Genomic DNA, 12,235 nt, shown 5'->3' on the forward strand with positions numbered 1-12,235 from the left:
TTCCGTTCTGGAAAGGTAACATAAAAAAAGAATAAAAATGAACGCTATCGTTAAGCCAAAGACTACTACATCATCAGTTGCAATAAGTTCATACAGAGATCAGCATTTTAAGGTATATGGAATTTGTAACATTGTAAAGAATTTTCAGCGTTTTTTGGCTAGATTATAATGAATTTAATGTAATAATAGGTGCATGAATATACATCAAATGTAGGGATAACATGCCCAATTTAAAATTTCATCTCGGGTAAATAAATATGGTATTTTTGACAAGGTCAGAGCATTATACATAATAAACTAGCTTATAAAATATACCCCTTTTCATGGTTTTTGCTTATAGCAAGTGCAAACAACTTATTGTATTGCCTGCAACAACCAGAAAATCTCCAAAACGTTAACATTTTATGTACAGTGTATATATATTTAACACAAATCCAGTAATGGAATGTTTTTTGGGTTAATTAATGAAACATTCACTAGAGAATATAACCAGACTGTTCTTGAAGTATAATTTACAAATGTATGTGGTATATAAAAGACAATTTGGGGGAAATGTGCCTTGGCCAATCCAGAATTTGCAGCTTTAATTACTCAGAATTTGCAATTATGAGTGTATGTCCAATCCAAATTTGTACATAGAATATATCGTGGAAACAAACCCAGAAGAGATTTAATAGCTATTTCTAGTTAAATAATAATAATAAGATTAATACTGATAAGTTCTATAATGACCTGACTTCATTTAAAACTAAGCTAAGATTAAAGGGCAGTGATTGACTACTGACACTTTGAAATAAATAGTAACGAACTGTGGTAACTTTGAAAACAAATTTCTTATAAAAAAAGATGGAATCATAAAACAATTTTTTCTTCAGGAATTCACATCTTGTCAGATTATTAAATGAAACTTGTTTATTTTGGCACAGAATTTTGCCCTTCATCAAGAAATTCATTATTATTGGTAAATCTTGTGAGCTATACTACAATCATATTATATCTGAGTTCATACTCAGTTCTTTTCCCAAAATGATAATTGACTTTTTTACACAATAATTTTCATACTTTGAAAATTGAACTTTTTTTTTTACATGAACAAACATGTATACAAATTTACAATCGTGTTAGATCTGAATTCTTCCTTTATGGAAGCCTACTATAGCGAACACTGTACTTCCAAGATTTTTGTTGTAGGGTTTTAAGGCCATTTTACAGCTATATGTGGCGGCCAGTATAAATGGTAGAGGAAGAACCCGGGAAAACCCCAGAAAGAACCACCGACCCATGAGAAGCTGCTGGCAAGCTTTCTCACTTAACCACACTGGCTGAGCCTGAGACTTGAGCCCAGGCAGACAGAGATGAGATTGCAGTGATCTGTAACAGTGAGCGCTTTAGACCACTCTGCCACTTGGGGCCCCGTACTTCCAAGAAACAGCAATATCTGCCATTATTACCACTTAAAGTTTCAAAATGACTTTATGAAAAAAATATAATGCAAGTACAGCAGTTAAAATCAGTTAGGCTATTATGCACTGAAAAATGGTGTCCATTATGGCTACCCTGTCTGTCATTGTTACCTCTTCTGCTTATAAACAGATGGTCATGTTGACGTCATGGGGTTTTCATAAAAAATAAACTTTTAATACATCTAGTTGATCATAGATAAAAATGGTGCTGATTTGACATCCATTTGTGGCTGCTATGGTGACCATTTTTAAAATTTTGTTGCTACTCCTCCTTGTTGGATACACCTGTCAACATGATGTTTTCGTTAAAGGCAGCCATCTTGAAAGTCTTGTTATTACTATTCGTCCTAAATGGATGGTCATCTTGACATGGACTTCTCACCAAAAGACTTTCATTCTGGCCAACACAGTGGCTGTCTTGAAAATCTTCTTGTTGCTCCTCATTTTGAATGGACATGGGTTTTTAAGCGAGTTATGTTGCCTGGTTGATCTTATATGAAGATTGTGCTAATATTACATCCAGTATGGCTGCCAGATGGTTTCAGCACTCAGCACATAAAACAAAAAAATGTTCTTATCATGAATTCCAGGAATGTCATTTTGGCCAGTAGCGCTACAGATTTATTACATCAGTCCCTTCAAGGGACTTGTGTTTATAATAAGGATTACAAGTGGTGAAAGTCAGATGAATACCCATTGTATAAATGTTGAACTATTGCTATGTATATTTAAGCTAATTGTTTGTTTGTTAGTTTAAAGTTTGTATTATTTCATTACATGCTGTTGAAATGTAACATTGTATGCTGGACTTGACCTTGTCCAAAATTGAGTTCATTTCTGCTTGACCTGATTGTCTTTTTATTTTATTCATTGTAAACAACTAATACATAGCTAAATTATTCTTTCTGTATATGGGCTTTATATCAGGATCATTATTAATAGAAGAAGTAAATATGTTATTTGGTTCCAAGTTTTGGAATTTCCTGAGTAATCCAGGTTACTGTTATGGTTTTGATTTTGTAAAAAAACAAGATCATTCTAGGTGGTTATTTTCCATTAGGTATTGGTTTATTTTTTTTATAGAAAATGCTAATTGTAACCTGAGGTCAAGTTGAGAACTATATATATTATAATTGAGAGGAGTTTATCATTCATGCTTTAACATCTGACACTGGCTAGTTGTGTCCAGATTGAGCAAATTTTATTTCTTCAAATTATTGAATTAAGTGATTATTTTCTCTGGAAGTACAAAAGTACTCTGATAAAATTCTTGGATAGAGACATTCACTAGAATTTATATTGAATTAAAACCTGGAATTATATTACTGTGATTCAACAAAAGTGTTGAGACATCAACACTCTATAAGTTATAACAGACACATGATCACCTTTAGTTTTTGGATTTCTTTGGGACTTATACTGAGTTTTATTCCAGACTTTAAAGTATTAGTACTTGTGTCTGTAATTCTTGGATTATTTTGGGATTTAATTTGCAATACTGTAAGTTATTTTTTTCTAATTTTCATGTTGTGTTCTAGAAAAATAAATTATTTGTTAAATTTTACAAAGCTTGATGTCTTTCACTTTTCTGTTACTTATTTTAAGAGCATAGACTCATAACAGAAAATTGAGAGTTTGTCCAGGATACAGATTTTGCTAAAATATTTCAGAGAACTTTGTTTTTGAAATTTTGATTACCTATGTTTTGGAATTTTCTAAACCCCAGGTATTATTTCACATTTTCGAAATCTGTAGTGAAATCAACAAGTTTTTTACAATGTCATCTAAAGTGGAGTTCTTTATTTCAAATCCTACCCAGGAACAGTTAGACTCCTTGGAAAAAAGATGAATTGTTTCAGCTTGCCAGAAAATATGATCTTTCTGACGCTTCTTTAATGAAGCAAGAAATAAAAAATATTTTGGTTTAATATAATTCAAATAGTCAGAAATTATGAAGAATAAAAAGATTGTAAAAAAAGTGTTCAGATGTTTAAATATCACTTACCGGTAACCCAGTTGAGTATTACGTCCTTCGTGAGACTCTTGTTCTTTCTCTACTTGTTCATTGCTCTGACAGTCTAATGGAAACTCTGGGGTTAATACAGTCCTCCTCATTGGTGCATGGGTATAGGTTCCTTTGTAAATGAACTAAGGATTAAATGTAAGGAATGTCACATGATTAAGTGTGTGGTAGCTGTATGCATAACAGCTATAACATTTTGAAAAACTGTTACACTGGGTGATTGTATTGGTATATAGTAGGAAAGAAGGAATAACAGATAATCAGGGAGATGGTAATTAAATGTTAATATTATATGTTTATTATTTATTTGTTTGTTGTTTAGGGAAGTCGGACAGAGCAAGAGAGGCTTCTGTTACAAAGCTGTACATTGTATATTGGGAACCTGACATTTTTTACCACTGAGGAACAAATACACGAGTTGTTCAGCAGATGTGGGGACATCAAGAGAATCGTCATGGGGCTTGATAAAGTCAAGAAAACACCATGTGGCTTTTGCTTTGTGGAGTATCCTTGGTGAAGTACATTAATTTCATAAACACATTGGTTATAATTTAATTAAAGCACATTGCACTTTTAGTACTTTCATTTTTGACAAGGATTTAAAAGACGACCTAAAAATAAATATAGGACAGGTATATGGTGAAATCTTTTTAGTTTATACCAACCTTTTCCAAATGATTAACAAGAAATTTGGATTGACAAATATCTTTAAAGAATCAAAAGCATGAAATAATGTTCACAGAAATCTTTATTCATATATAGAGGCATCTTGATGCTGGAATAAAATCGGCAAATTTTATGCTTGCTTGAGGTTAAGTTTTGCATTAAATTTTTTTTTTTAATTTATTTTTCTTTATGTAATTATCAAGCAAGTAACATAAAACTTTACTTGCCCCTCAACATTTGTAACTTATCCTGCCAGAAACAAGATTATTCAAGCCCTTCTTCTCGATAAACTAGGTCTAAATAACATGGTTATGCTGTATCTATGTCAGGACCATTCCAGGTCAGAAAACCAAGTGCTACTGTAAGACGTTTATATGGAGAGGTGACACCATTTATGAACAAAGCACTGATTGGATTTTTGATGTCATGGGCACTTTTTGGACAGAATTTGGGGGAAGTATATTTTGCAGCTAAAGGATTTGTTCCAAACCAAAATGTTGGATATCATCCTTTTTGGAAATGAAAATAGACAAAGGCACCCTTATAATTTATATGTATCAAGCAATACAAGTCATAACAATATATAACCTGAAAAGAACTGATTTAATTTTCAGTGGGTATTTTATAGATCTGGAGAGGCAGGGAAAAGGGTTTCAAGGGCAGAGGGCAGGCCCAAATGGTCTTGTGTTGGGTGATGGGATGGCTCTGAGGTCAGAAGGAAGGAAATTATTGTGTGTGGGAATCTGTTCTTCCCTCTAGTTTGATCTAGCTGATGAGATTAAAAACAAAATAGCATCCTTGCTGGGCATGGTCCAACTTGCCTTTATATAGCATTGCAAAATTAGGAAAAACAACTTTGGAATCATGTTAAAATTTAAGGAGTCCTGAAAAACATTTGAGAGCAAAGCTAATCTTTGTTGTTGTTAGCAAAATTAGCACCATTTTTGAATGGTTCAATCATATAATGAACCAGATCAGCTTTGAATTCAATTTAACTGTATATTTGATATTTTTGTTGCTTATGGACATTGGATTGAAAAAAGAATCTAATTTTTACTGAAATTCTGAATCCAAAAATTGACATCTAAATTCTTTCAAATTTTTGCTAAATATCTGGTTTTAACTGCATTAGTGTCATATTTATCATACTGGAGATTTGTTTACTTTTTATTGCACCTTTACTAAAACGTAGATATTATGCTAGAGAGGAGGCAGAAAATGCAATGAGGTATGTCAATGGTACACGACTTGATGATAGGATCATCAGAACAGACTGGGACACAGGGTTTAAGGAGGGACGGCAGTATGGCAGAGGAAAGAGTGGTGGACAGGTAACTATTTATCCTCTTTGCATTTACAAAGAGTGAAACCCAGCCCTGTATTCTCAGCCCTTTTTTAAGCAAGAAATTTAAGCTTAAGATCAGATTAAAAAAATATACATTGGTCCCAATTTTGAATGGTCCCCTGACCAGCAGACACCTGTATTTTATGGCCAGAAGCCCATGGTACCAAAGAGTTTGTGTTCAGAACTACCCTTCAAGGATGGTAATCCCTCTATCATGACTAAAAGCCAGCACATTAGTGAAAAGAAGGTCAAATTTACCCTTGCAAGCAGCCACCAAATGTTGTTTCCAGGTAGAAACCTGATTAAATTTGCTGATTTCTAAATTAAACATATTGACATTTGTTCCAACACACTGATAAAGTAACTTTAATCGATATAGAGAGGTAAGTAATCTGATTATCTTACTACTTTGTGTTACTGTGATGTCATGTGTTGTCACTTTGATCGTTACTGGCTATAAATTACCAGTGACAATCATCAACATGACAAAGCTCTCAGGTCAGCATGATATCGAGTCACCATACAATAAAATAGCATGTTAGCCTTTGTGGCTCAATTGATTATGAAACGTAACTGCACAGGTACTCCAGACCAAGCAAAAAAACAGTTGATTTTGTGACATGCTCGCTTTCTTTATAAACACTGATCATCTAGTGTAATAACTAAAAATTACCAATGAAGGAATGCCATATATACTCACTAATGAGTGAAGTCCAACTGCAAACTGCACAGACCCAGATCTGTTGTTGCATAATGCAAAGGCAGATCTGGATCTGTACAGTTTGTTAGGAATAATTAATGGAGCAAACAACAAATAACCCTGATCTGCATGTGCATTTTACGAGATTAGGAACTTTGTTGTTTACAATTTGACTAAATGAAAAGAGGGCGAGTCCTTTGATCACCATGGAGAAATGTGATGTCTTGTCATAACGAATAGCATGTTTTACCTGTATAAGACAAAGACTGTTTCAGGGATTATTATACTGTTGTGGTTGTATGCAGTTATTTCCCTTTAGTTAGTAATGTCCATGTAGCCTTTATATAAAACTTGTAGTTCCCAAGAGCTTATCAAACATGCAAAAAGATATCTTATAAATAGTTTGACCACATTTTGTCAGTTTGTATATACTGAAAGGAAATATTAATCTTTTGTCACAAAATATCAGAGATTAATATATTTATAAGTTGACCTACCTGTAAATCAGAAAGCTCACACATGTGATGGAGACAATGTAACTATAAAATGAGTACAGTTAATAGATTTACTAGATATTTATCATTTCATTAAATATCATATTTTATTGGAACTTTTTGATGATAATTTTTAATCTTATTTTTATATCACACTTGCTTTGAATTTTTCTTCTGCCTTCTCCTTCTCAATTTCTTCTTATATCAGAAATGAAGCAGTGTTTGTAATACCGTGTATGATAATGGAAATGACTTTAGTTTGATGTATTCCAGGTACGAGATGAATACAGATCTGATTTCGATGAAGGACGGGGCGGATATGGAAAAATTGTGCAAAGCAAAATTCGGCCCAGAGAATCCTTATGAGTTTACTATATAGAAAATTATCAGGCAGATAATAGTATGAAATCTTTGATACTTGTAATGTCCATCAGAAAGAACAAAGTGGTGGGATAGACTTTGGAGATTGGCTGTAATTAAGTGTTTCTGAAGTAGAACATTGGGGGAATCAAAGCCAGTTACTTACCCCAGAATCAGGTAGAAGACACCAGAAAGTCCATTCCAAGAAATTTCTTCTCTATCATTGTGTTTCATTTAGTTATGTTTTACTTGCCCATAAATTGTATTGCCACAATATGATAAAAAAAATATGTTTGTAAAAATCTAAGTGATAGATATAGACATATTTTTCAATGTAAATATTGGTGAATATCTTTAATTTTCTTCCTCATTTTCAAGGTAAGGTCTCAAGAACACCAACTGGTGTCTTTCTGGGCTAAAATCTTTCATTCTTACACTATTTACATGAAATAAAGACAAAATAAAAAATTTCAAATTCCTGTCTTCCAAATTATAGTAAACTTTTGTAAACTGTTAAGCTTTGATTTAAAGAGTCTGTCCATGTTAATGGAATAGTTTTGTAAGATCGAAACAGTAAATTAATAGTAAGAAGAAAATAACTAAAAACTTAGAAACAAAGACTTAAAGATTATGCCACTGAATGGTTATAATAAAATAAATTTTAGAACTGATAATTTTTAATTAAGTATATGATATAATTAATTTAGTATTTGATGCTATTAATTAATAAAGACATAATTTAAAAATGAATTAAAGGTATGATTCTCTTAAAGTTTAACATCACATAACTGGTACCAAAACTTTATAAAAAAAAATTTGTTCTTTATTTTTAATGAATTTCTTGTATGAAATACAATATTTTCACATTAAAAAAAGTCATGTTATTAAAAATATTCTCAACTTAATGAAATGATACTAGCAATTACTGTTTCTAAAATATGTTGACTCTGATCTGATTATGATTAGAGTATTTTGTAATTATTGTTAAACCATAATGTAAAATTTGAATGGATTGAGATTTCCAGAAAATAAAGCAGTGTTTCTATTTTAAAATTTTGTCAAGTAAGATAAGAGTTAATGTGAATTACATAGGCTGGCTTTTCCTGTGGTGCCATCTAATCTCCTTTTTTTGATTGAACAGTTTAGAAAGAAACTAAACATCAGTCCTATGCTTTTGTACAGGAACCATTTATTTTCCTTTTTGTGCAAATAAGGATAGTATTGTAATTAAACTGGGCAGATTCATTTGTGAAAATACGTTACAAAATTAATTTGTCACAAACTATGGATCTTACATTGGTAATGTAGCTGTATGTGATATTCATGCTTGTATGGTAGCTAAATGTGATATTCATACTAGTACAGTGTATGGGGCTGTATGTGACATTCATGTTAGTACAGTAACTATATGTGACATTCTTGCTGGTAGGGTATACATACCTATATGTGACATTCATACTAATACAGTGTATGCAGCTATATGTGACATCCATTCTGTAGATACATATGATAATCATACTTGTACAGTATATGTACAATGTGTGACATGCTGGCATGGTATATGTACATATATGTGACACTCATACTCGTACAGTGTATGTATCTACATGTCCCATTCATGCTAGTATGGTGTATGTAGCTACATGTCCCATTCATGCTAGTATGGTATATGTAGCTATAAGTGAAATTCATGCTTGTACTGTATATGAAGCTGTAAGATGCTTGTACATTACGTGTATATGGTATAGTGTATGTAGCTACATGTCCTATTCATGCTAGTATGGTGTATGTAGCTACATGTCCCATTCATGCTGGTATGGTATATGTAGCTATAAGTGAAATTCATGCTTGTATTGTATATGAAGCTGTAAGATGCTTGTACATTACATGTATATGGTATGGTATATGTAGCTACATGTCCCATTCATGCTAGTATGGTGTATGTAGCTGTATTTGACACTCGTATAAGTACAGTGTATGTAGCTGTATGTGACATCTATTCTAGTTCAGTAGGTGTAAAGCTATATATGATATTCATACTGGTACAGTACATGTAGCAATGTGTGACTTTCATGCTGGTATGGTATATGTAGTTATATGTGACACCAACGTTAGTACAATATATGATATTCATTGTATGTTTAGGAGTACAGAATATATGTATTTATGTCACTTTTATGTCAAATTTCATGATTGTACATACTAATGTACTTTGTAAACAATCGCAGGTTTGTCTATACTTTTGGAGTTTTGAGATGGTGGGGCTTGGGGTTTAGGATGATTTTTAATAAATTCTGATAACTTCTGAGTGGTATGTTGTACATATTTGGTATATTGATGAATGATGCAGTTTTGACACATACTGGTTTGGTTTGGTTTTGTGAGTTTAACACCATTTTCAACACATGATAGGCTATACAAGGTAGCCAATATATTTTGTGGAGAAAGAACCTGAGAAAACCCTGGAAAGAACCACCAACCCACAGGAAGATAACAGCAAGCTTTATCACATACCAACAACGATTAAAATCCATGCAGACAGAGTTGAGATGTCAATGATCTGTAAAGGCAAGCACACAGGGCCTTGACACAAACTGGAACCCCTGGTCTGTCCCAACACACAAGTGTGACCCATTGGTTATATCATTGAAACACGAGATTACCACCCATGGAAAGTCAAAATAGTATACTTGTTACTAATATTGACACTGGTGTCTATCCTCACCCTCCGGGATCAAGACCCTAGATTATAACTAGTACAATTTTGATATACTGAGGGTAGCTGTCCTTACTCACAAGAACCAATCCAAGAGGTACCAATTTAAGCTTATAGGTCAAAACTGTAGAGTTTGGGGATACCTTCTATACAGTTAGAATTCTACTAAATTGATGTATTACCTATGGAAACAACATCTGTATTGGCTCATTATCACTGACCTATTTATTGGTTCTTTTTTAAAATGCCTTTAATACATGCAAACACTTGTACATTTATTGTTGGGATTTAATAGAATTATTTCTTATCAAGATGTTATGTATTCCAAATGTAGTTAATATTCAGTCAAATATTTTAATATTGTATTGATGGCAGCTGCTACCAGGGCACATGATTTTATGTATTGAGAAAAAATTGTATGAATTTGTGCACTTGGAGACTAATGGTACATGAAAACTCTTGTTAGTTAGTTTAAAGTCGTGCATGTGAAGATATACTCAGCACGGTATACAGTTTTTATTCAGCCATTCATCCTTAAAGTGTTTGTTGAAACATAAGTCGCATTGGTAGAAAAGTTGCAGCACTTGTCATGACAAGTTGTTTTTTTAAGAGTTAACAAATATAGGTTCTTCGGCTTGACATAAATGGTTGTTAAGCTAAATTTGATTGTCACATCTTGCCCAAGAATAAGCATTCTTTCATAATTTGAGCCTTGCATCAACAAAGTTTTACAGATGTGCTTTTATATTATGGGCTACCAAGAAAAACCCAAATGGTTGGTTTTGAGTGTAGTTCATCTTTAGATGATGATTTCATTTGGCAAATACTAGCTAATGATAGTGATAAAGGCAGTTTAAAAGTTGGGATAATTTTAATGGAGATACCAGTGAGTGATTTGAACCCAGTAAATACGAGTCTGATGTACATGTTGTTGAACGTACACTGATGGCATGCCAGTCAACCCTTTATTTCAGTGGTATGTTGAAATTAAATGTAGAAAAGGCAGACTAACAAGCCAAATTAAAATACAATTTAAAAGTAAAATGCAATTTTTGTTTCTTTTCTCATCACAATTTAGAGCCCCGCTACAAAACCATATTGTCCTAGCAAAAGGGTTAAGATAAATTTAATAAATAGAAATCTAAAAATGAAATTAAAAAGTATTTATTTGATAAAAATACCTCTGTCTGAACAGGTAGACTATGGCATTAATGGAATTAAAATCCTAATGCAGCAGTATTGAACAGTAAATCTGGCCTAATAGTCAGTAAAGTACCAATTCAAGAAAGTGAAACTTTGGCAGAGTTTATGTTAGTGTAAAAAAATTATTTCTGGGGCAGAAGTATCCTAAAGGCAGTACCAGTGAGATGTGGAAAATTGTGCATAGCAACCATAAAGATAAGTTTTCAAACTTGTTCCAGCTGGCTAAGCTAGCTATATTCCCCTTCAGACAGCAGGCTGAAAAGGGGTTCTCAGCACAGAGTATTACACAAGTATGGAACAGACTAAACTCGGAACAAGCAACAGATTAATGCTTATACAGCTAGACACAACTTATATTAAAGATTTTGATTTTAATTGGACTTTTAGGTAAATATTAAACTATAGCCATTTCTTCTCCCACCACCCCTTTTTTTTTTTGTTCTATTCCCCCATTATTTTTTGTCACAAAGGGGGAGCACTCCCAATAAAATCCTGGCAACATCTCTTATACACTGGAAAAAATCTGAATAAGTGAACTGATGGAAAAGTCATGGAAAGTTATGTATGGTAAAATGTTTTTATTATTATTATTTAGCTTAAAAGGATGTTGAGTACATTTGTGCATACTAAGATTTTTTATGTGCTTTAATATTTCTGAGGTTGCTGTAATGGGCACTACAGTGAACCACAGCCTGGTATGAATCTGTTTCAGGAATAGAATGCAACTGTTTTATAGGAAAAAGATCAGTTTCTCCAAGATTAAAAATAATTGGAGAATGTTCTCTGCATGAAAAACCAATTACATTCCCATTAGGTGAAAACTATATCATGCAAACATTTAAGTCATTTTTTACATGTTACATTTGGGATACTTTATATTTTACATAAAAATAAATTTATTATATGTGAATTCTTCATCACATGTGAATAATGTAAAATTGTAATAGTTAACATCTTACATAAAATAAATGTTATTGTGTGAGAATAATACATTGTATATGATTACTTTATAATCAGACATATTAGAGGAGGATTTGTTTCATGGGTAACTAGTATCACTGAAATTAAATCCAGCATGAAAAATACTAATGTTGATTGTGTGTTAAGGTCAACAGTGTCAAACAATTTGTTTTTTTTTATCCCATTGAATTTATATATTTACTCCTGCATTAGTTTTATTCTCACTTATATTTCTGATTTTACAGTGTGCTCTTTAGTCCATTTCTATTAATTTTTTATCATAGGGAATCAGTGAATCATCTTGT

General features: G+C 32.4%; 1 protein-coding gene across 1 annotated transcript; it reads left to right on the forward strand.

Moving 5' to 3' along the window:
• Positions 1 to 11,958, forward strand: LOC149799269 (nuclear cap-binding protein subunit 2-like). The gene is made up of 4 exons (XM_089958574.1): positions 1 to 112; positions 3,809 to 3,990; positions 5,345 to 5,483; positions 6,965 to 11,958. Exons 1-4 carry the CDS (start codon positions 38 to 40, stop codon positions 7,055 to 7,057), a joined length of 489 nt encoding a protein of 162 aa, XP_089814700.1. The 5' UTR covers positions 1 to 37; the 3' UTR covers positions 7,058 to 11,958.
• The last annotated feature ends 277 nt before the right edge of the window (positions 11,959 to 12,235 follow it).

The sequence above is a fragment of the Sinohyriopsis cumingii genome, chromosome 5, assembly GCF_028554795.1.
Source record: "Sinohyriopsis cumingii isolate HCF-2022 chromosome 5, ASM2855479v2, whole genome shotgun sequence".
Taxonomy (NCBI): Eukaryota; Metazoa; Mollusca; class Bivalvia; order Unionida; family Unionidae; genus Sinohyriopsis; species Sinohyriopsis cumingii.